The 26,586-nt window shown below is 42.0% G+C and overlaps 1 protein-coding gene across 3 annotated transcripts in view; it reads right to left on the reverse strand.

Annotated features, from left to right (window-relative positions):
- Positions 1–26,586, reverse strand: part of ZHX3 (zinc fingers and homeoboxes 3) — a 77,403-nt gene that overhangs the window by 4,097 nt on the left and 46,720 nt on the right. For 2 of the 3 annotated variants that reach the window (XM_084853969.1, XM_084853970.1), the window contains one exon: positions 3,210–6,144. In XM_084853969.1, coding sequence (XP_084710095.1) covers positions 3,210–6,000 — 2,791 coding nt within the window. In that variant the 5' untranslated portion in view covers positions 6,001–6,144. Of the gene's footprint in view, positions 1–403; positions 6,145–26,586 lie in introns of those variants that run through there. The other variant, XM_084853968.1, reaches the window with a different exon arrangement.

Below are 26,586 nucleotides of genomic sequence, written 5' to 3' on the forward strand. Positions count from 1 at the left end.
ATTCCTGCCTAATGCTACGGGTGAGTGGCTAAGAACTTTCAGATCTTATTTTGTGTTATATTCCTGGCCTCTGATCCTTGGTCCTCCCACTTTTCTACCATCAAAAGGGCAAACGCCTCCTGCTCTTCTAAACCGTTCAGTCCTCTCTCCTTGTTGCTCATTATGACTGGAATCCTTGCCCTATGTCATGTTGTTTCTCTCCCCCTTCATCTCTCTCCTTAAAACCCACCAGTTCCATGAACCCTCAGCAAAGTCCCCTTAGGACTCACCCACACTCAAGATGAAGCCTAGGTACACACACCCACATCTGCTCATACTGATCCCTTGTCACCCCAACTTCTCTCTCCTTGTCTCCTCTATGGTTGAAATTTCAGCTGTCAGGAATTTTTTTTTGTTTATGATGCTGCATAAAATGCCAGCATACACTGTGCCATATGAATAATGGGTTGGATCCAGACTTAGTCAAATTTAGAGTAGACCCATTAAAATCAATGAGGCTTAGATTAGTCATGACTTATCTAAGTCCCACTGATTTCAGGGGTCTACTCTAAGTACAACTAATTTGGATTAGAACCCTTGGTTGCTTTTTGTCCCGTCCCCCCCACACACACACTTTTTAATTGTAGTTTAATTTATAACAAAGCAATGTCATTTCATTATATTATACAACATGTAGACAAACACATTTTATTCCAGTAATCCTCAAAATAAATTTCCAAATAAGAATAAATTTCAATGGAACATGAAGAAAAACAATTACAAAACATTGTTAATATAAACCAGGGGTGGTCAACTTCAGGAGGTCCAGGAGTTGCCACCCCCCATCACCCACCATGGGCTGTAATATATCAGGTGACCTAAAAATTAATTAAAAGAAAATATATATTTTTAGGGAGGGAAATGATATCTGGATCAGTAGGGAGCAACAAAAAGGTCAAATCTAGCTTGTGTGCAAGCTAAATATGACCCTTTTAGGGCTACTTAGCATCAACAGAGCCCTAAAAGGGCTAAATGTAGCTTGGAAACAAGCTAATTTTAATCTTTGGGGTACTCCATAGTGGTCCAGATGTTATTTTGCCCATGATATAAACCTTTCAACAGGAACCTAAAGAAAAATAATAGTTCACATTAGAATATATTAAATGTTTACAATAACCGATAAAAGGTTTCCTCTTTTCTTTAAAAGTCTCCTATCTCTATCTGTTCTCTTTTGTCTTAATATAATGAGTTAATTTAGCCATTGCTGCTAGATCCCACATTTTTTAGATCTCCAGTTCTCTGCATACATTATCCTAGAAGGGAAGTGCCTTCTCCCTTGCCAGCCTGCCCAGTCACTGAGGTCATCAGATGAAGTGCTCCACATCTTCGATAGTTCTCCATGGACCTGTGGTCCATTTGGAGCCCACTCGGAGTATTGGCTCTGTCTCTGTGGAACTCCCTACCTGCTGATGTCAGGCAAGGACCAACATTGTTTTATTTTCAGCACCTGCTGAAGCCATTTTTAATTAAAAACAAACCACCCCTGATCGACCACCAAATTTTTATTGTGATAATGTGATTTTAAATACTTTACTTCCATATTTTGATTCTTTTTCTTCCTTTTATCGTTCACCACTCAGGAATCTTGTTAGATACAGAGTGGTATATAAACCTTGTAAATAAATACAAAATAAGTAAACATACTAATTTATTTTGCTGCTGAGCTACTGACCCCTCAATACAGCTCAAAAGAAAAATTACCGGGCCCAAAGGAATTCCATTTGCTAATTTGTTTTCTATATTAAGTTTTATTCTTCTCCAGTATTTTTGAGCTAAGGAACATTTCTTACTTATGAGCCCTATTCAGGCATTCCCTGGACTTTAACAATTGTGTGGAAGGGAAGAGTAAAGCTGTGCCTATTGACCCCACTTCTGCTGTCATGTCTTTTCCCCCCTTACAATCCATACATTGTGGTCAGGGGAATGTCTGCAGAGGGGAGTCTGTTCTACATGAACAGATCTACATGTGTCGCCCCCTCCTGATCACACAGGCTAACACAGCATTGGGGGGAGTCTACACACAAAGCAGGCTCTCCTCTACAGATGCACGCCCCTGCCCAACACACAGATGGCAGGGATGTGGGGTGGGGCCACTGAGCACAGCCCAGCTTTCCAGCTCCACTGTGATTGTTAATTGCATGAGGGAAATGCCAAAATATGGCTCTAATCACCATGACTTGAGGCACGAATGCTTATGTCAAAGATAGGAACTGGTCTTCATATTTCCATACAAGCTAATGATCTACCCAAAACTAGTGTAACCCGCTGGAATATTTTTCTTTAAGAATTCTGAGTAACATGCTCAGTAACGGAGTGAGATAGGGAGCGGCCACCATTTTAGGCATTTACCAAAACGCAGCGTGGAAGAAGCTTGCTTTCTCTTTTCTGTAAGACCCTGAACCCTTGAGACAGGTTAGTAGGGAGGTGTCCTTTTGATTTTTTTTTAAGAGTCATGATTTTTTTTACAAACATTTGTTTGTTTATGTTCTTTTATATTATATAAAGGGCTGTTTACAAAGTTGTTCCTGTGTTGCTGGATCCTGGTCCATTTTGAGAAGATTGCTGCAGAGCTGGAGGGAACTGAGTACAAACTGTTTTCTTTCTTCAGCCAGCAGAAAAATCAAGCTTCAGAAATAAATTTTATTTCTATTTTTTTTGTGGACTCAAGCTGAAAGACAAAACTTTGGGAGGGCTGTGCTCTGCTTTATGGTTTTGGAGATAAGTGAATTGTTATGCAAGTAAAATGATTACATGTGCATTATTATTGTTTTTAATTAAGAAATTAAAATGGTATATGCTAATTGTCCCTGTACAAGGCCTTTACTGTGAGTCCCTTTAGAGACCCTGAAGAAAAGTGTTACACTAGCATTTCAGATTTTCTCAATGAAAAACAAATGACAACGGCCCCCCATCATGCAGGATGAAGAGAGTTTCTATCTCAACACAGCATCACTGGCATCTATCACAAGACTGGGAAGGAAAGGAAAGCATGAGGATACCTCTGCACCTCTTGCTTACTTCCCACCCCCACCAATAAGATTAAGCAAAATAAATTATCTAATGAAACTTCATTTGCTCATCCATTTTTCAGTATTTTGTTCAATGCTGTAACTTAACAAAGAGAGAGCCATGTTAGCAGAAACAGTTGTGGAAGGTATGAGATTTCTTACCAAAGTGAACTGCAGGTGGATGACTCTCTGTATCCCCAAGCTCTGAGCTGGCATCTTGACCTCCGGGCTCCCAGGATTCACTGTTTTCAGAAACCTCTGAAAAGGCATCAATTGTCCCTTTTTGGCTGCTGGCTGGCTCGCCAACACTTGAGGACTGATCTTCACTGCCTGTGTCCGATACTGCCCTGTTTTCGTCATCTAGCCTTTCAGCAAACCACAGCCTGACCTGTGGGGTGGTCATCTGAGTTCTCTCGCACAGACCCAGGAGGTCACCTTCATAAAGTACCTTGTTCTTTTGGAAATAGTCCTGGAGGATCTCTGTGCTGGCCTCGCTGGAAGAGGCTACAGCTAGGCCTTTAGGAAATATGCCATGCTTGTAGTTCTGATACCACCTCAAATTTCCATTTTTTAAACCATAGCGGCTATCTCCAAACCACCGAATCACTTCAGTCCGGGGAAGGCCTGTCTGAGAACATATTCGGTCATATTGTTCATTTGTAGGCCGCTGGGTTTGTACAAAGAGCTGTTTAAGCAAATGCCTCTGCTGAGCAGTCTTTTTAAAATTTTGCTTGCGTTTGGAGGGCACAGGCGCCCTACTAGGAGAGCTCCCTCTTTGAACATCTGCACACAAGCCTGGCAACTCGTTTTTGCCATTTGACTCGGTCACCTTAAAGTTCTTAAGGTTGATTTTTATAGGGGTCACTTTGCGCTCAGCTGACATTTGAGAGTTGCTGGCTGCATCCAATGAGCCATTTTCGCTTGAAGCTCTCAAGTCATCTGAGGAGTCTCCCTCTTCCACTGAATCGTCCACAGCATCTTCTAAGCATGGCTCTGCTTTGATTGCTTGCCTTTTCCTTCGCTCTGAGAACCAGCTGTCAATCTCTCTCCTTGTCATTTTGGTTTCACTCCTCAAACGGTCCACTTCCTCCTCAAGAGGAAAATGGTTTTGTGCAAAGCTGCTTTCCAAAGCTCTGAGCTGTTCAGGGGCCCTCTCCTTATACTTTGTAGTGGAGAAATCAGGGGCCTGATGCCAGGATTGTCGGCGGGTTGGGGTATGAACAACAGGCGCTGCTGTGGATATGGAATTTAACTCTGTGGTTGATCTGGGAGAGGAGGTGAAGGTAATTTCAGGTACAGAATCTATGATTATGGTATTATCTCCAAGATGCACTGCCTTGCTGCCTCTTATGTTTCTACAATGGTATCTCCTATCACTAAACCATTTTCGAACATCCCTCGTACTAAGTCCTGTGATTTTTGTCAGCTGTTCAACTTCGGCATGACCAGGGAACTGATTCCTACGGAAGCTATCTTTTAGTGCGGACAGCTGTTCATAAGACTTCTTATTTTTGTATATGTTGGGATCTAAGAACGCCTGTGATATTATGTTTGGGCAAGCAGGGAGCTGAGACTGAGCAGCACTGACCAGTTTCACAGTGGATGGGGTGCTAGAAACTGACACAGTGGTTGGTGGCTTAGCAATCTGGGTCTTTGGAATGGACGTTACTGATATGGCAAGAGATGAGGTTGTTCCTTGAAATCCATTTGTTATTATTGGTTGGGTGACCAGCACACCACCTGCTCCTTCAGGTTTTCCAACCGAATGTCCAGGCAAACTGGCCTGAATGAGATGCTGAACACTACCAGGGCTTGCAACTAGAGGTGTATTCAATACTGTAATGGTGGACTGGGGCACAGATTGAATCACAGTGTTAAACATTTTCTTCCGTGCATCTTCTATTTCCTCAGGTGACCAACTGATACCCTGTTTCAACCTCTGGGCTGTAAACCAGATCTTCAGCTGCTCTTCTGGGTATTTGGTCACAACAGTCAAATAGCAAAGCTCAGCTTTGGTGGGATAAGGGAACTTATGGAAAGAGTTTTTCAGAAAACTGTTAGAGTCCATTGCTGCATTGTATGTTGGGATACTACTCAAGGGAATCATTACCTTGGGAAGGGATTTTGATGTGGGTAGCTGCTGGTGTACTTGTGGTTGCTGCTGCAGTTGCACAAGTTGGGTGATGCCTGCCTGCAAAACAGGCATATTTCCTATTACTGAGCCATTGACAACATGTGTCGATTTGACTGTGCCTGTTGTCGACTGGCTCACTGGCACAGATCCATTGGTGAATGGCCGTTCGCCACCTTTTGTCTCCAGATCCTTGACTGGTTTACTAGATACATTTTCTTTCAACATATGTATCTTTTTAACTTCTGGTTTTGTTTTCATTATCTTCATAATGGGTGTTTTGGTAATAATAATTTCAGCTTGACTATCTTGACTTTCCTCAGGGAGATCTCCCAGAAGGTCTTGACTGCTGTTGGTGCCAGTGTCTCCAGCAGTTTGCTCTACGATGACGTGATTGCCTTGCTTCACAATATTCCAGATTAAGCTGGTTTCCCCAGCATGGCGCTCTGCATTGTGACAAGAAAGCTCTTTGTGGCTCTTTACCAGGAAACTGCACTGCACACACACAAAGGAGGGGCTTTTGCTAAAGTCTATGTGCTCAGAATCAATGTGACCAAGGAACTGATTAACATCTTGAGAGCCAAAATTGCAATATGTACATCTGTATGTATCACCATCTACAATACCATTATATCCATTGGACAACATCCCACTGTTGTGATTGCTATTAGCAACAGTGTCACCAATAGGGAGAGTGGCAGGAGTAACAGATGGTTGAGTTCCTTCATGATCAACATCAACAGAGGCCAACTGTGACTCCTTTAATGCCAGTATCTTGGGCGGTATCATACAAGGCGTTGTGGATTTCCTTTTGCTGGCCATTGCTGCAATCAATTAAGACAGTCAAAGTTTAGGAAGCAAATATTACTTTTTAAGAATCTTTTGCAGGTGAAATTCCAGCAAATCCATGATGCCCAAAAAATGTGCGTCAAGAGTTGGGACAACCACTTAAATTTGCCATTGAATCTGAGGAAACAAAATAAAGTATATTAGCCAAACATTATGCCACAGGCTTACACCAACATAACCACATGCCATTTACTGCTCAAATATATAATACGGGTGTGCTTACAGCTTTCAGGCTTGCAAGATCTACTTCGTTGTTGTTTTTAGTCGTTGAACTAAAGACAAGTGCAAAATAGTTGTTGGAGCAAAAAGGAACCAAGTTCAGTAGGTGGAGCAAAACCTATCATACCCAAGAGCCAAAAGCTGGGATGACCTGTATATACATGCACAAATCTACATCTGAGATACTACGAATCAGGGATTCTAAAAGCTGAATTGTTGTTATTGCTATGGTTAACCAATTGGGAGTCAAAAACTCTTGCCAATCTACTGCAAATTAACCAGTGATATACCAGTAGACCCCAATCTACCTTCTGCCCATGGCTGATATATTACATATATATCATGTGATAGCTACACAAGAGACAGAATCATTTCAGTTCAGTGGATTGGAAAATTTATACTAGTTTTTTTTTTACACCTTCCATCAACAGCAAGCAAGGGAATTAAGGGGGGGGGGACACATCCTGGGACACATGTCATGGCCTAGCTGACATAGGAATTAAGGACATGAAAGGGAATTAAAGGGAGACTGATGTGTAGGACATATCAATTAAGGGGGGACATATGCCCTTAATATGTGGGACATAGCAATATGTGGGACATATCTGTTAAGGGGAGACTGACATGCAAGGGAATTAAGTGGAGACTGATATGTGGACACACATCATGGCATAGCTGACATTTTGGAGCAAAAGCAACTTACAATCTTTAAAGTTGCCATACAGGTATTATAATTTTGATTCTCAAACCCTACCCAGCTATGTCAGTTATTTTCATATTTTCATTAAAATACAATACAATTTTTAACAAAAGTTAAGGACATGGTCTGCAGCAAATATCTCTAATAACTTTTAATTGGGACATCAATTTGACACCACAGACATAGTATCTCAAACCTGATATGAGCTACATAAAAACTGTTTTAGTGCCATCAGAGGGGAAATGTACCAATATATGGAGGTCCCACCAGTGGAGACTGGTGGCTCCAGTTTCAGAGGGGCGGTGATTCCATACTGGGTTTTAGTTAGAACCAGCCAGAACTCTAAAGGCACCATCCAAAATGCTGAACCCATTTTGGGGATAGGGTGCAGAATTTTATGCAAATATAATAGTAGAAAAATATGTAAAATTAAAACAAAACTCTGGCTGAAAATGCAAATTTCCCCCATAGACTAAGGCATGAAAATGCGCATTTGGGGGGAGTTGTGCATTTTTGCAAGTACAAATTTGCACAAATGTGAATTTGCACAAATTTGGGAAATTGGGAAAAAATCCGATTCCATCAATGAATGGATGGCAGAACAAAAGGCACCTGACAATTTACAAAATGCAGATGGAATGGATTAGTACATCCCTATGCAAATAAACATTAAAAGAGCGGGAAACACTTATTCTTCTGATCTGTTTGGTTCATTGCAATTCTCAGCAATGCAGCACAAATTTCGATGATAACCTACAGCAGGGATAGAGAATCTGTCGTCCTCCAGCTGTTGTTGAACCACGATGCCCATCACCCCTGACCATTAGCCATGTTGGCTGGGGATTACGGGAGCTGGTGTCCAACAGCATCAGGAGAGCCAGAAATTCCCACCCCTAATGCACAGGTTTCCTGGAGAAATATTTGTAAAGGTCCATTAATGGAATCTCATATATCTGTGAGGGTGAAAAGAGAAGCTTCAAGGTGGATTTGAAGCAGAGAAAAAAAGATAATTGCTAACTGAGCAAAACAGCAAAACTAACTTGCATCAGCTGAGTATTACAAAGAACCTTGCTATGCTAGTTGATCTAGCTCCCTTTCCAGGCTGTGTTCACATGAACTTAATTAAGCAGCAGTAGATATACCTGCAGGAATTAGGTCAAGAGAGTTTTGCCTGGTTTTGGTACGATGTGCATACATTTTAAGAACAGGAAGACACAATGTGGGTTTCCCACCCCCAAGAGAAGCAGTTTTAATGAAGTCAAATGGGAGCATCCCAGAATTCTTCTAGGATCGGCCTTCTGCAAGATAATTAGCAATACTCTTTGTGATAGACAGAGGCACTTGGTGAAGAGTGAGCCATTATGTCACCTTCACACAGACTAGGATATTACTCCAGCTTGGAAAGGGCCCATACTTTTGTTCCTTCTTCACTTAACTCCTCTCCTTTACTCTAGCCAGGATGGACATCAGAAACTCCTATGCAGCTGGGACACATACAACTATACAAAGCTGCCTTAGACAGCGTCAGACCACTGGTTCATCTAACCCACTATGGTCTATTCCTGTAGAGTCAAACCTTTTTCAACCCAAGGGCTGGATTTTGGAGAAGCTCTTGGGAGCCACATTCCAGTGGTGGGTAGGGCTGAAAGCAAACAGGGTGAGACCAAACTATCAAAATACTAGCATATTTTAGCTTACCAGTAATTAAGCCTCAGGAGAGGTATTTCAACCTTTTTGAAAAGGGAAAAAATGGCAAAGGCCAGGAAACCACCAAACTATTGGTGACTGGGAGAAAGGGGGCATGGCCATCTACAAAACCCTGGAGGGTTGGATTGGGACCCCAGGTGGTCTGCATTTGACCCCTGAAGTTCAACACCCCTTGTTTACTCTGACTGGCAGAGGCTATCCCAGATTTCAAGGGAATGTCTCTCTCAACCTTAGCTCCTTGACATCTTTTGAACTGGAGATGAACCTAGAATCTGAATGACCTTGCTATGTGGGTGAGGGATGACTGTATGGGTCTTCCCCATTTAACTGGTACTCCCTTTCTCAGCAGAGTGATGAAGAAGCAGCTGCCAACAATGCTAGGATAGCATTTAAAGGGGCGCCACAGTGTGAACAGAACATTTAAAGAACATGATGGACTTAGCCCTCTATTTGCTAAACCAGAGTTACCATTTGACTAAGTATTCCTTAAGCACATTGTCATTCCTATGAAAGCTGGATCCCAACAATTAAAAGAAATGAGTATGTTGTTGGGAAAAGCTCGGTTTTGACACAGTCAAGCCACTTTAAAAAAGGAAAAAGAGCCCAGTTTAATTTAGAATATTGTAACAGCCTGAACTTATTCCCAGAAAAAGTTAATATTTGCTTGGCCCTCTCATGTTAAATTAGCTTAAATTTAAGCACAGTGACAACACTCCAGACAAAATGTAATCGAAGGGACTGTTTGTCCATTTCTTTCCCTGCTAGAACAGTTATATAAGCACATGCAGGAGCGTGGTGCAGACTTGTATCTGCAACTTGAGTTGCTGTGAACTCCGAGAAGACCAATCTTAACAGGATGTTTTTGATTACCAGGCAGACAAAGCTTGTGTACTTGTACAGTTGTAAAGGAACCAAGCCTGGAAACAACATTACTTGTTTCACCACACAGCAGTTCTTTAAAAATGTAGGATTGATTCATTTGAAAATTAACGCATGAAGCTGTCATATGTCTAGTCAGATTATTGGTCCATCTAGCATTGTACTGTCTATTTTGACTGATAGCCATTCTCCAAGGTCTCTAGCTGAGATCTTTCCCCATCCTTTTGGGGAAAGGGATCGTTTTAACTGCAGGTGCCAGGGACTGAACCTGCAAACTTCTGCATTCAAAGCATCTACTCTACCAATGAGTTACAGCCCCTTCCCCCAAATAAGCCAATTTTAACCCTCAGAGACATTTGAGGTCATAACTGATCCCCCCAAAAGTACAAACACAAGTATGCAAAATTCCACACACACACACACAGACTTTACCTATGCCACTTTGTATTCCATAAAATTATCCTATAAGAAGAAGATTTCAATTCCTCAGCAGTATTTCAAACTTCTGCACCTCATTTTTAAAAATTTTTTGAAGATCTCACTAAAAAGTGATTGGGAACAGGGAGTTCCATCCTGTCTCTGCCATCCCCAAATGGAAGTGGAATGTACTTAAATGACTCCAATATGATGGCACCTCTCCTTTAGCAAACACAATAGCCACTTAGCATTGATTCAGCATTTATATTCAAGCAGTGTTAGCCAGTTGTTTTTGTTTTAAAATTATATTCCGGGGGGGGGGGGTTCGAATCCCTTTTCCAAGCATAGGACACTTAAATCCGTGCCACAAACATAGACAAACGAAGCCCAGCAGTCATCTTTAAACAATTTCAGAGATTTCTTCCAGAGGTTACAAAGGTCCACAAATTACAGTCATCAGTTCAATTGCCAGTAGTGATTTAGATTTAATCCTTGTAACATCCATCTTCCACCCAACCATGCCAGCACCATGGGCATCCTACACCCCTATGCCTGCCTATCCCCAACTGGAGCCTTCCAGATATGTTGGACTAGAACTTCCATACTTATATGCATTGAGATACCCATGTTAGCATTAGGGAGGTATGAGAATTTCACTTCAGTTTGCAAATCACTCAAAAATACCCCATTTGCAATTCCAAGCATGAACGCGAACAGGAGTGAATGTGCTCTGAAAATGTTTCCGAACTTGCCTTCACATTTGCAAAATGTGTACTTGAAAAATGCACAATTTTCTCAACATGCAGATACTTTAAATCATTCATGCTTTCCTCTATGGGGGAAATTTGCGCAAATTTGGGAATTGTTTGCGCAATGTTCATGTTCGATAACACAATTTTCCCGTTCGCACAAACGCAAGCGCAAAGGGAGCAGAGACAAGCAGTGAGCTGATGTTTGGAGTCTTGGTGAGCTCGGACATCGCTCATTCACCCATCCCTAGTCAGCATCATCTTTCAAAGTTCACCATCCCTATTAGAGGATACAGCTATCCTCACCTATATTACCAAGCAGATGGCCTTCCCCAACAGAGACCCATTCCATCACTAAGATCACCAGAGGAGGCCTTGTTGGTTGTACTGCAACTTGCAAATCGCCATCTGGTGACAACATGCAAATGGGCCCTCTCCATGGTGGCACCCACTTAGTGGAATGCAACCCCCTTGCTGTGCAGGAGGCACCAACTATGGCATGTTTTAGATGCCAGTTAAACATTTAGCTTTTCAACCAAGCCTTCCTTGAGTGATTGTCCTGCCCAATTTGTTGGTGGTTAATTCTGATTTTCAGTGCTTTAATTGAAAGTGGTTTTGTTTTGTTTTAAATGTTTTAACTGAGCCATTTTTCTATTCTCTTTTTAAAAATATTTTAACTGTGGACATTTTGTATTTTAAACTTTTATGCTATAAACCGCTTTGAGATATCTTTTTAGATATAGTCAAGAGATCTATAGAATTATTAATAAATGAAAATAAGTAAATATATGGATCTATTAACTAATCCATGAATACCATATTTGGATCAGGGTTCTACACAGCGGTTTGGGAGTAGTGTCATACAGCAACAGGATAAGTTCAATGGCTCGAGACAAGCTTACAGTAATACAAATGACAGAGCTGAAGGGAAATAACTGTTTTAACCTGTTCTACAGGTTGGGTTCACATGCTGCTACTTAGGGACATAGGGTGTACTTTGGGTCACTCTCAATGACCTAGTTAGCATGATCCCTACAACCCATCAGGGCTTATTTAAGCCATGGTGGGTTGCAGCACCAAGTTGCCAATTAACCCCCACACTGTAGCTCTCGTGTTGTCTGAACCTGGCAAGGTTAGCTTGTTGGGGTGGTTAACAAACCACCCTACAATAGGCCATGGGTTCTGTGTGGTTTGTTAACCACCCCAGCAAGCCACCTTTGCCAGGTTCAGACAACACGAGAAATTATGCCCTGTGAGGGCAATAAGGGAAATGAGCCGGCATGTGTGGGAGTGGTTAATAAGCCACCATGGCTTATTAACCACCCTTGTGCTGTGCAACTGAGCCACTGGGTATGTTGTTTAGTCAGTGACAACAGAAGCAAGTAGCTCAGAGATATCAATTTGAGACTCATGTATGTTCATATTCACACATACTTTAGGTAAGAGAAGGACTTATAGAAGTGATCCTGTTTTCATAATTTGTAAACAGGTCCTGGATTCCACAACTTAGTATTGTTGTTGTTGTTGTTCAGTTGTTCAGTCGTGTCCGACTCTTCGGGAGCCCATGGACCATAGCACGCCAGGCCTTCCTGTCCTGCGCTCTCTCCCGGAGTGTGCTCAAGTTCATATTCATTGCATTGGTGATGCTATCTAGCCATCTCATCCTCTGCCGTCCCCTTCTCCTTTTGCCTTCAGTCTTTCCCAGCATCAGGGTCTTTTCCAGAGAGTTTTCTCTTCGCATTAGGTGGCCAAAATATTGGAGCTTCAGCTTCAGTATCTGTCCTTCCAATGAGCACTCAGGGTTGATTTCCTTTAGGATTGACTGATTTGACCTCCTTGCAGTCCAGGGGACTCGTAACAGTCTTCTCCAGCACCACAGATCGAAAGCATCAGTTCTTCGGCACTCAGCCTTCCTTATAGTCCAGCTCTCACAGCCATACCTTACTACTGGGAAAACCATAGCTTTGATTAGACGGACCTTTGTCGGCAAGGTGATGTCTCTGCTTCTTACTATGCTGTCTAGGTTGGCCATAGCTTTCCTCCCAAGGAGCAAGCGTCTTTTAATTTCATGGCCACAGTCACCATCTGCGGTGATCTTGGAGCCCAAGAAAGTAAAATCTGCCACTGCTTCCATTTCTTCCCCTTCCATATGCCAGGAAGTGATGGGGCCAGATGCCATGATCTTCATTTTTTTAATGTTGAGTTTCAAACCAGCTTTTGCACTCTCCTCTTTCACCCTCAACAAGAGGCTCTTGAGATCCTCTTCGCTTTCTGCCATTAGGGTGGTATCGTCTGCATATCGGAGGTTGTTGATAATTCTCCCAGCAATCTTAATTCCGACCTGTGACTCATCCAACCCGGCGTTTCTCATGATGTACTCTGCATATAAGTTAAATAAGCAGGGTGACAATATGCAGCCTTGTTGTACTCCTTTCCCAGTTTTGAACCACTCGGTTGTTCCATGTCTGGTTCTTACTGTTGCTTCTTGACCCTCGTACAGGTTTCTCAGGAGACAGGTAAGGTGGTCTGGTACTCCCATCACTTTCAGAATTTGCCAGAGTTTGTTGTGATCCACACAATCAAAGGCTTTAGCGTAGTCAATGAAGCAGAAATAGAAGTTTTTCTGGAATTCTCTTGCTTTCTCCATGATCCAGCGAATGTTGGCGATTTGATCTCTAGTTCCTCTGCCTCTTCGAAACCCAGCTTGTACTTCTGGTAGTTCTCGGTTCACATACTGCTGAAGCCTAGCTTGTAGGATTTGGAGCATCACCTTGCTGGCAAGTGAAAGGAGCGCAATTGTGCGGTAGATTGAACATTCTTTTGCATTGCCCTTCTTTGGAATTGGAATGTAAACTGACCTTTTCCAGTCTTGTGGCCACTGTTGAGTGTTCCAAATTTGTTGGCATATTGAATGCAGCACTTTAACAGCATCATCTTTTAGGATTTTAAATAGCTCAGCTGGAATACTGTCATCTCCGCTAGCTTTGCTTCCTAAGGCCCACTTGACTTCACTCTCGAGGATGTCCGGCTCAAGTTCAGTGACCGCACTATCATGGCTATTAGGGACATTAAGATCTTTCCTGTATAGTTCTTCTGTGTATTCTTTCCTCCTCTTCTTAATTTCATCTGCTTCTGTTAGGTCCCTGCCTTCTTTGTCCTTTATCATGCCCGTCTTTGCACAAAACATTCCCTTGAGATCTCCAATTTTCTTGAAGAGATCTCTAGTCTTTCCCATTTAGTATTAGCTTGGTTTTAAAGGTGATGTAAAATATATAATATGCATACATCTTTTTATCTAGCCTCTGACCCACAGAGCTCATGAACAGCACTAGCTGTGAGACAGAAAAGTTATTTTGATGATCTCAGGCACACTGTAGCTGCCTTTTATTGAGAAGAGCACAACTTTGGAGTAAATACAAGACAAATCTATACATTATTATAGTTGCGTTTCAAGTATAAACTGCTGAGTAAGAGCATCCCACTCCTTGTCAGCTGGACTGGATGTACATGACTTGTTTTCATGGAATTAATAAGGTAGGGCTCGTAATGCAACACATTTGGCCTGGTCAATGCCAAAGTCCCCAGTTAGAAGATTAAAAGTGTAACCTTCTTCCCGAGCCTTGCTTAGCAACCAAAGCCGAACATGTGGATTCTTAAGATCACTGAACACACAATAGTTTTCTCTTAACCAGCTTGCAATACCAGTTTGCCTGCACCATTGTAGTGGAGAAAGAATAGTTAAGGGATGGATGCACCTTTATTTGACATGAACAAGCCGCCTGAACTCTGAATGTGGATCCTTCACGGGCACTCAGCAACCCCAGAAGCTGTGGATCTGCAGTACCACCAGCATCCACATCTTGCTCTTGGAGGCAGCTTGCATGGCTAGCTGCATATAAGAATGTATGTCATGAGAGGGTCGGTCCTAGCATTAGGCAGAGTGAGGCAGCTGCCTCAGGCAGCAGATTTGGGGGTGCCATAAAACTTACCAAATGGTTAGTTATTCAATTTATTATTATTGCATTTTTACTCCCACGGAGAGGCACTTGTGGAATTTTCTGCCTCAGATGCCAAAATAACTCGTCCAGCCTTGGGCACTAAACACTTTGAATTGGGGAGAGGAGCCATGTTTCCTATTCTACCTTAGGCAGCAAAATATCTCAGTCTGATACACCCGCACAAATAAACCATTAGCACAGAGGCTGTTTGGGAGCAAGGGCAGGTTCCCTGAAGTTCCCAGGATGACCTGGGCCTCACTAGCTTCTATGCACAGATTATTCTTGTTTGGACCACATGGGGGATCTCCCCAGAGGCAGGCTGTGTGCTCAGCATTGTCCTGCTACAGGGAGTCAAGGAAGCTACATCATCTCTATTAATGTGGTTAAAGTTAATTACTTTTGCTGTAACACACACATAAAACAGGACAGTTGTCTTGGGTGAACAATTCCTCTTGCCCTTAACATTTTAACAAACCATGACAAAGTACAACTTGCGAACAACAACTAATTAAAGGCAGCATGGGGACATACTCCAGTTGGCATTATCTGCCTGCTAATTAATCATAATGTAGCCAAAAGTAGATATTTATTCCATTTATGAAAATGCACAAAGCACTTTATGATTAAAAAAAAATGCACAAGCAACAAAACTATTCACAGACTAAAACAAGGATAAAAAGCAAACAATAAACTAGGGAATCATTTGAGGACATACAAGCCATGTTCTTAACTAAAATTTGAGGGGGAAAGGATGGCCTTAGCTTCTTGCCTAAATTAGGGCAGACTTCAGGGTTGTGGGGGTTCTGCTCTTTAAAAGAAAGAAAAAGAATCCCAAGATCCACCACCAAGAGCCAGGTGCAAAAGACAGACACTTGAAATTGAAGAATTCTGAGCCCAGAAATTTGTTCTGGGTACCAGAACTGAACTCCATCCTTCCACATGAAAATTTGCTCTTGGTCACCGCAGCACCTGCCAGCTTCCTTCATTTCAGCAGTATAGTTTAGGGTAGTGATCTTCACTGTCATTCAAGTTTTGGCTCCAGGCACTGCCACCAAGGGCATTTGGGAGCTTTTCCCAGTTTGTGTGGGCCCCCCCCTCCCCACTCCAGTCAAGTGGCAATGCTGTGCACCAGTCTCAGCTGGAGGCCTTTTCAAGCCTTTCCTCTCCACCCCTCTGCATATAGTCCAAGAAAGGCCTCAGCAGTCATCAGACACGCAATTTCCAACAGGCTCATGTGGTCCTTGGATTGGGAAGGATCTTCTTTTCATCACTGTGTGCTCTGTTCTGCTCAGGGCTGCAAAATCTCTCAGCCCAGGTGCACGTTGCTCTCTCTCTTGCCTGCACATTCAATTTCCCCTCCATCCCCAACACCTCTGCAGTGCATCACTGCAGCTAGCCAGTCACATTGCTCTTGGGCTCCCCCCTCACACATAGCTAATTGGCTGATTATTCCTGCATTCTCCTCTCCATCACTACCACCCCCAGCCATCTGAAAGCTGAAGAGTGGCAGGTCTCCTGACTCCCCACCCCCAAAGCTTCCTCCAGTAGCCCAGATCACAGCAGCTGGCCCACCACTAGAGCAAACAACAAGGAAAAGCTAGCGAGCCCCTGCTGAGAGTGAGCAGATACTACAGAGAGAGAGAGAGAAGTGGAGAGCTGCCCTTAAGGTGACTGGAAGTTGCCAGTGACCCTTAGGCTTTGCAGTGAAGAACACTGGCTTAGTGGGTAGAAGTCATTTTGCCACTGAAATGGTTGAACAACTGAGAGTCAGAAATCCTTGCCAATCTACTTCAAATCACCTAAAGATCTATTGTAGCTTTTGCCCACCCCTGGCCTAAATTACGGTTTCAGGCTATGTCATCACAGAAATGCTGGGATGTCATCACAGAAAAGTTCCTCTTTCTGGGTAGCCATCCACCTAACTTCTGATAGTGATGGGATCCAGAGAAGGGTGTCAGTTCCTGATTTCAACTGATGGGCATGCTTGTATAGTGAAAGAAAACCTTTTAGATAAGAGCTTTTGCTTATTTAGACGGCCAGGCAATTTAAAGAGCAGAAAGGTTGTTCACCCCTGCTCCAACTCTGGATGATACAGGCTAATAATCCATTAAAATATTGTACAGATTGTTGGACTAAGGCTGCAGCCCCGAGATGGGCAATATGTGCCGGCATTACCTATACCTCCACCCAGCAGCTCCCCCAAGGAGCTTCTTAAACTCCTCCCCAAGTTAAAGAAGAAGTTTGAAAATGAAAAGTCCTGGAACACATGTGAATTTGGATCATATGCACACCTTTACATTACAGCCTTGATTACTATTCACCTGGATAAATATGTCATAGCTCGCTTGATCACTATTCCCTAATGCATTTGTTTCCCCAAATACTACCCTAACAGAGAAACAGTTCTGCATTGACTTGTCTGCTATGGAATCTCTACATTTCAGAAGGATTTGGGGGTGCATTTTCATTCTCTCAATTTACCAACAGCCCCAGCCAGACCTGTTAAGCGATGCCACTGCCTCATATACACTGATCATCCATGCTAAAAAACATGCCCAATAATCCTCTGCAACTACACACTGCAGAGGAAGATTGGTAGTGGTGAATATTGGTCAAACTGCATTTCAGAAAGTTTGTTTGCTATTACTGATTTTCTTAGTGAGGAATCCTAGGGTTCTTAGGAACAAATACTCTCTACAGAAACACAGAGACTTTATCTAGACTAAACCATATAAGACCAGGTTCATATGACTGAATACTCCTCTGCAAAACAAAATCCTTCACATTGAAAACTAGCATGTTGGGGAAAATGCTAGGATACAACTCTTTGTGCATCAGTCTTCTGTGTGCATGAAGGTTTTATGTTTGTTTTAATATGAGGGAAGCATTCAGTCTTGTGATTCCCCTGTCTGCATACTGAAGTGGGACAGAAATACATTTACCATGTGATGCGTTTGTTATCTAGTGAACTTCAAATGAAAATCGCTGCCCTAATGGATGTGTACACATCTGGGTAAACATATGGACTGCAGCCTTCAGATCTTCCCGGTCCTTACGTTTTTGAATATAATTTGGAAAGTATTTATTCCAAATCCACACACACTAATCATAGCTATATGTCCTTTCTGTGGATGAATCTAATGAATGCTAACAACTACTGCATGTAGTATTTTTAATGCAACTTGCAGTGTTTGCATTAGCAGGTAAGCCCTTACTGCTTTCTCATTCTGTATCAAATGCACCGATGAGATATAAATCCAAAACTGGACATGTGATTTGTCAAAGGCCACCAACAAATCAAACTGACTCTCATTATGAATAACAATACAATTTTAATAAAATGTAGCCAAAGACTTTGATCTTTCAAGTATCCAAGTTCTCATTAATTTCTCTAATTGGGCCAGTTTGCATGCAACAATAACTCAGTTTTTATTTTGTTTTTTACATCTGAGTTGTTGGGAACAAGGTAGCATGTTGGTGCATACTGCCTAGTCACTCCTGCTGCTAAACAAATCATGTGGTTTGGTTAGCATTACATGCTCTCCCATGACAAGCCAGAGAAATGACTCAAGTAGAAACCATGGGTAATTACTCTGGCTCATCGAGGGAGAGAGAAGCCAGACATGCCTATGCCTGACACCTTACAGGCTCACATCCAAACAGCAGAAGATACTTCAAATTCTGCTTCCAGCAAGCAAGTCATTAACATTTGCTTTGCATTGATCATCATCCCTTGCCAAGCCTTTGTGCGGTCATTCCACCAGCTACCTTAATTAACCTCTCATCAACAGAGTGAACATGTTGTGTCTGGATGATCAGGTGATGAAAAGTTGAAGCCTTTAATGTTGTTCGAGGCCAAAGGGGGGTGGGTGTAATGTTGATGGGCAAATTAAGGCCTATCCTAGTGCGCACAAACCCCTACAGAGGTGTCTTCCTTATTTAAATAATAATAGTATTCTTTCAGAAGGCCAAGAGGCCAAGATTTGAATAGCCCAGAAATTAGACAGAAATGGGAAACAAAATGAGCAAATCGAATGACTTGCCTAACATAACTGCCCAATTATTTACCACAAACACTGTGTAAGATTCTATACAGCAACTTGTGAGGTTAGAAGGACTACATAACCTTTTGAAAATAAGTTTGCTTTTATCTTTTACTTTCTTTCTCATTTTGTCTACCTAACAAAGCAACACCTTCCTATACTGTACACTAGCTTTCTCTTATTCTTCCTACACATGACAAAAGCAAGCACTACAAACAGAGGAAGAGCCTAGTCGTGTCTGCAGACAAAGAGATTTATTTATTTTATTTATTTATTGCATTTATATCCCGCCTTTTTTCCTCTTGCAAGGAACCCAAGGCGGCTTACATTATCCTCCTCCTCTCCATTTTATCCTCACAACAACCCTGTGAGGTGGGTTGGGCTGAGAGTCTGTGACTGGCCTAAAGTCACCCAGTGAGCTTCCATGGCTGAGTGGGGACTAGAACCCGGATCTCCCAGCTCCCAGTCCAGCACTCTAGCCACTATACCACACTGGCTCTCAAGAGATGGGCCACCCCTATGGCAATGGAACTTTAGCAGTGAGCTGGATTCAAGGTCCAGGGTTTATTTTCAATCATCACCAAAAGGGAGCATATATTTAAGAGTCACATTACAATATTAGACTCATATCGAATGGAGAGTAGTGTACTAACTAGTGATACTGCCAAATTTCATAATTAGTCAGCTTGTTGATCGAGTAACGCTCACCTTTGTAGTGAGCTTGGATTGCTGCCTTACAACGTTGGAACAGACTGTGAGTTTTGGAACATGCTCAGTCCACATCTAAACTACAGCATTTCTGCACATACATGTAGTTCATTGGATTAATGCCCTTAACACCAGCAACACACCTGCCTTGTATCTTCCATCTTTACTGCCATGACTCCGGCTCCATGAGGGCCATATTTCTCTCTTCTCCATACTAAACTGACTGGCAGTGGTGAGTAAACATTATGTAGAAAAGCCATGTGAAAGCAACCAATCAGGAAGGAGTACATAACGTGGTGATGGATTACATCATGACACGATTCCAAACTACAGTTCCCAAGATGCACTTTGATATTATGCATGCACAGAAATTTGTATATACAGAACAAGATCTCAAATTAAAGGTGAACTCTCATCTGAGATTACACAAATGAATTTCTTACTTTCCAAGGAAACAATGAACTCATCTGAGGTAAGTTTGCCCATCACTAGTACTGACAAGTAAACTCTATAGTCTACAGAATGCATTCACTCAAAAGCAAAATTTCCATCTGACCTTTGTTGAGCAAAATCTATTGAGGTTTATTCCATGCATCTGAAAGCTGAAAGCTCATTTGTTAAGTCTTTACGGTGCCATAAGGCTCTTTGTTAGTTTTTTTTGCAACAGGCTAGTATGGCTACTTCTCTGGAAATTAGTGTTCTGGATTCTCTTCATCTAAGAGCTATACCTGTCTGATATGGCTCATTGCAGCAGCAGCAGCAACAAGGAAGCAGAGATACCCAGTCAGTCTTTCCCAACCTGGTGCCCTCCAGATGTCTGACTGCAATTCCCATCATTCCCAGGTAGCATTGTCCATAGGCATTGCACTCCAACACATCTGGAAGGCACCAGGATAGAGAAGACTGCCCTGGACCACATCAAATTCAATTCAAACTCTCCTGGATCCTCTGAGGGAAAGAAGTCCCCTCTACTCAGCACTGGTTAAGCCTCATCTGGAGTACTGTGTCCAGTTCTGGGTGCCACACTTTAAGAAGGATGCAGACAAACTGGAGAGGGTTCAGAGGAGGGCAACGAAGATGATCAGAGGACTGGAAACAAAGCCCTATGAAGAGAGACTGAAAGGACTGGGCATGTTCAGCCTTGAGAAGAGAAGACTGAGGGGAGATATGATAGCGTTCCTCACATACTTGAAAGGTCGCCACAGAGAGGAAGGCCAGGATCTCTTCTTGATCATCCCAGAGTTCAGGACACAGAATTAATGGCCTCAAGTTACAGGAAGCCAGATTGCGGCTGAACATCAAGAAAAACGTCCTGACTATCAGAGCAATAGGACAATGGAACCAATTACCTAGGGAGGTAGTGGGCTCTCCCGCACTGGAGGCATTCAAGATGAAGCTGGATAGTCATCTGTCAGGGATGCTTTGACTTAGATTCCTGCACTGAGCAGGGGGTTGGACTCAATGATCTTATAGGCCCCTTCCAACTATACTACTATTCTATGAAGTCAACAAAACCACAATTATTTCTTCCTTAAAGGAGCCACTGTGTGTAGAATAACAACAACAAAAAAGCAAAGGTAGCTGCTTTGGCCAAAAGAAAAATCCCACAAGAAAAATGTTAAAATCCTTGTTAGCATAATTCCTTTAATTAGGCTGACTCAAAGGTCATAAAATACTGTGAAGGTTTTGAGTTCTTCAGAACTTTTTTGTCAGGCAAGATGGTAGTCAAAGCCAAAGTGGCTGATCTTAAAGCCATGGTCTGCATTCGGTTACAGTCTTAAGATGGAAGCTGGGAGGATAGTGTGTAGAACAGTAGCAGTGAGTAGGCAAATCCCCTCAGCTCTGCCAGAAACTCTCACCCAGTAACTTAGGCTCTCTTAACCTATATTCTGTCTGTAATACGGGGATAGTAAAACTGGCATAATTTACATTTGTAGGGCATTAGATTGGAGAAGGCTGCCTTACATAATTACTTTTAAGTATTACTGAAATAATATGTGGAAATAGGTTGGAACACTTAAGAAAAGTGCTGTGTAACTCATATTAAATTCGGGGGGGGACCCAAAACAAACAAACAAGCCACTAAAAGAAGGGGAAAACACAGTGTTTACATCTTATTTAGTATTATACAAACATTGGAGCTGTAGCTATTTCAAGCTGTTAAAACAGCACCAAGCAGTTTGCATTGCTGTCAACAATGATTCTCTTATGCTCATCATTCAATTGTGCTTTGTAGACGTTGCCCGGCTTTCAAAATGCTTGGACGGTTTATGGCCAAAGACTAGTTAAGTGAATAACAACATTCATTTTTCAAACTGGAGCAGAAAGGAGTGATTTTTGTCAGGATGGATTTCACAGAACTGTTCAGAAATGTATTTTGTACCTCTGAAGCTTAGCTACACTGGGACATACATATTTAGAAGCCACTCACCTCTACTCTTGCAAACATGCTTGTTTTTGAGCCAATTCTAAAGCAAAGTTATCTCTCTCAAGAATACTTGAGAGTAGCAAAATTCCTGCAGTATTTCATAGTTTCTTTCCATTTGTGTGAATCTATAGCTGTGTCTTAACAATGACAGTAAGAATAATACAAGGGACTTCGGTGGAGAGAATATGAGAGCCTGTTTCAGCTGGACTGTCTCCTCCCACTCCCCAGGGTTAACTGCTCGGTCAGAGGGATCCTGACGACATGCTAGGTTTGTGTTCTTATAAATGCAATTTGATTTGGCGCGTAAGCCACTTTGAAAGGATTTGTATCTGACAGAAAGGATATAAATGCTTGTAATAAATAAGTTTAAAAGTTACCCTTCTGTCTCAGACTTTAGATGAGCATGCAACTATGCCAGTGCAACAGTCAGCTGTAATGGAACATGATTAACAGTCTAAAAATAGGTCACTGGGAAAATTTAACCTATAGACTATTGGCAGAGTGTCCCAGCTGGAAGGAACAAGTCCTAGAACCTAGACTGATTGCTGTAAATACAAACAGGGTACGGTACAATTATCAATTCCCTGTCTTCTGAAGCAGGTATAGTGTCCATGTTATAGAAAGGAAGAGGGGTCGTGCACCCCTCCCAGTTTTAGAGGTGGGAAGTTATTAGCTTCATTTCCTTGATCTACTTAATCACCTACAGTTGTCACAAACATATTACATTTACTTTTAAAGTACTTTTAAAGTTTGGTCTGCTTCAAAGCAGCTGGACACATGGCTGGGTGCCTCTGTTTCAGGGCAGGAAGCAGCACAAATAAGCCAGGGATAAGCCATGATCCTGTGTTCAGACATCATGACAATTCATGGTTTAAACAAGTCAGAGTTCACAAGCCATCAACAAAGTATATGTTCCATTTATGGTTTGCAGCTGGTGAACAAACCATGTATTATTTTAGAGTGATGGGTTTGGACACAATGACAACCCAGATTTCACCAAAACACACCATGGCTTAGGTTACATGTGAACCAGGCCAATACCTTCAGTGATCATGGCCCTTGTTTGTATCCAGAAACCTCTGGTTTACACTGGAGCATTGCTTTATGGAGCAGCCTCCCTGAACTAGTGGATGGAGCCTGTCTTCTCTCCCTCTTCCCAACATTTAGCCCAAGACTTCACCACTGATTATTAATATGTTATACCATCTGCTACTGTCCTTTTATTCAGTAATCAACCCTCCCAGCTATATCCAGACACAGCGTTGGTAAGCTGGGTTAACAGTACTCTCCGAGGGCCAAATGAAATGTTTTGCTCTGCATGATTGGCCTACACACATGGGCCTGATTCAGATCAGAACTGTGGCAATTCAGGAGGGGGAATTTAAGCTTCTCCCCTCCTGTTTTTGGCCTGAAATTCCACCCCTCCCCCTACTGGGGGGGGACTAACATAAAGGGAAAAAAATTTCCACTGGAATCCAGAACATTTAGTTTGGCCCTGAAGCTTACGTCCGACTATGTACTCTCCATCTCTTGTGTTAAAAAGAAATGCTGTTAATGCTTTCTCTTTTTTTGCTATCAAGGTGTTTATAAACTTCAAGATAAGCAATGACAAAATTCTAGGTTACTGGCACGTACTATTACCACTGGTTTTTAAGAACTGGTTAAATGGGAGAAAAATCTTGAATGCAAGTTGAATGACAACTAGCCTCTTTCTGTGGCAAGTGTGCCCCTTAGTAAGCAAATGCTATAGATAAGAAGCTTAGCAAATTTAGAACCTTAGCAAAAATTCATACCCATATTTACGACACATGTTATAAACTTCCCTAACTTGGGAGTCTTGGTGCCAGAAATTTCCCAAGAGAAAATGAGGATGTTCATTGTCAAATCATGGAATCCACCACATCCATGGAAATTAGTCACATTTTAAGTGCAAATTAAGCATACAAATTATTAGTGGGCATTCATGAATTGCATGCTTTGTATATATCGGACCGCAGAGGCTTAGCCACAGAGGCATGAGACAGAATTTTGGTGCACCCCAAGTTATGAAGCTTTGAATGTCATCTGCAAAATGTTGCAGTTGAGGATAGCACGGGTCAGTAGGCGCCCCTGCTTATTCTGGATGTACATACAACTTCTCTCCAATGTCCTGCATGCCACTCTGAGATGAAAAAAAATCCTTCTGACTTTGTGTCAAATGTGAAAAATGTGCCCAGTTAGAAAATGCAGATTATTTTTCTTCCCACCTTCCCTAGAGACTGGTTTCAAGACAGCTTCAATGTAGTCAATGGGGGGGGGGGCTGTTTGTTTTTTGTTTTGGTCTCGCAGCTTTTTGAATATGCTGGTTTTCTACTCTATGTTCTTCTGCTCACTGAACTGGCTCATTCTTTTAGCAGAACAAACTGTTCTACACTGAGGCAGGAGCTGGCAGTATTTTAAACAAAAGATCCCCCCTTCCATTTTTGACAGCATTCTGCCAAGGACCCAGTGCATTTCTAGTGCCAAGATACAAAAGGTCAGGAGAGGTCAAGTCAAACAACGGGTATACCTCCTCTATGTGTCATAGACACCAAAGGAAATGAGTGGGGGGCAAAGCATAAAGACCTCATTTTTTTTTCAGAACAGTGAACAAATCAGAACAAGAAAACTGCCACCTGCGGGCCTTAAAGTTCATTCTGGTTTGTAGAAGACCAGCATGGTATAGGACATGTAACTTGCCTCCAGTGATGCCCATACTCGCTTCTTTCTGGGGCTGGGATATGCTGGGAAAATGCTAAAGGACCAAATGGGGTTTTGAAGGGATTGATTCTGTTTTCCAATAGGACCAGGAGATTCTTTACCACTGCTGTCATCTCCCACCTGGGGTATACTGAACCCTGGCAGTGGTCAATTCTTTGTGGTTATCAGCAACAAGAAAACCACATGTCACACCAATCTTACAACAAATCCACTCAACTTTCAATGTACAATAGTAAGTACATTTTCTGCAACCTCAAATGAAATACAACCATTTCATTACTGTGCCAGTGTAAACCAAGTTCTATAAGCTGTACTAAAGATGCAAGCACTGCCTACATTATGAGGGGAGCAGACAGAACATATGCTGTACAGTCTGCAATAGTGATAGGTGAACTCTCCTTGGATCAGCTGCAAGGATTTGGGGGACATGTAGTACCCAAGGCACCTAATGCCAAGTCAAACATCCTGGAGAACTACATTTCCCAGGCTCCCTGGCACCTCGAACACTGATATGGCATCATCCTAGGTGCCAGAAGGGATGGAGACACACCAAGCCAAAGAAGCACTCATGCAGGAACTGAACTCCATGTAAATGGGTGAACTTGAAGAGTTTAGCTTTATGTACCTAGACTAAAACATTCCTTGAAATTGTGTTACATGCATGTCTCCCCTGCAACTGGAAACTTATCAGGCTGGACAGGTGAAGTATATATTCTCTCAATGGATGTATCTTTTTAAAAAGTTGTTATTGTTTTAGATATTTATATTGCAATGATTCAGCCCATAAAACTGATGTAAATTTGTGAGTTGAATGTGAACCAAATGTTTGAATTTACCTGCCAACGTTACCCTCTGTGTAACAAAAAACTAACAACAAAACCTTATTTCAGACCTGACATCATACATATTTGCAAATATGTGGGTTTACTGAACTTTCAAATTCTGAAATATTTAGTATTTATGAGATGTAGTAAGACAGAATTACATGGAATTATGAAATGCAAAACAAGGAGTGCTTTCTCAGATAAGGACACTTCGAAGTAGGTTGTAAAGGCTAGTTGTTGAGTCAAAAATCAAATCTGATCTCATCTAAATTTTAAAATTAACATTAAAAAAACTATTTTACTAGATGACCCTCTAAACTCCATGAATGTGGCACATTCATTTGGCTTGCTCACTATCAAATTATGAGCCCCTTGTGCACTTAATATGAAACAAATATACCTATTTTCTTATGGGATATGCAAAATGCAGCTTTTGCTAGTAAAAACTCTGCTGTGGGCAATTAAAAACTTCAGTTTTGCCTCACCTCCTATAATGCAGTGGGTAGAGGAGCTTACAACATTTTCAATATTTGAAAGGGTGGCATATAGACGTCACCTTCAAATGGATACATATTTGGATATTTGGTCCACTTTTGTTGCAGCCCATGTGTAATCGCTAGAAAGTTGTATGCATTTCATACAAATCCATGTATGCGTATTAAAAAAAGTACAAAAATTAAAAAAATGTTTTGGGTGTCTGTGAGCACCACACTGGTGACCCGTGGGCACTATGCGCCTGTGGGTGCTGCGCTGGGGACCCCTGAGGTAGAGATTTTAACCTCTCAGCCATGGCCGTCTGCTGGGAAAGCAGTGCCTACTCCCAATATTTTTCTTAGGACACTCTTTAACTTGAATGAGGAGAGAGGAACCAATATGTTCAGCAATGCAGGTGATATCTTGGAAAGGTATTATGAACAACAGAGGCATAGCTAAGTTACATAAATGAGCAATAAACAACCTAATTTTGTTTAAGTTAAGGGGAAAATAGGTGGAATCTCCTATGGTGAATCCAGTTATTTCTCCCCTGGGGGCAAGCAGCAGCAGCTAGGGGGACAAGGAGAGTCAACAGCCTACATTTTCAGCCAGTTAAGGAAGATTTAGGGTGCAATCCTATCCAGATAGGTGGCCATCTCTGAACTCGGAGGCAA

This window comes from Heloderma suspectum, chromosome 4 (genome assembly GCF_057233095.1).
Source record: "Heloderma suspectum isolate Gila_16-S chromosome 4, 16-S_ref, whole genome shotgun sequence".
Lineage (NCBI taxonomy): Eukaryota > Metazoa > Chordata > Lepidosauria > Squamata > Helodermatidae > Heloderma > Heloderma suspectum.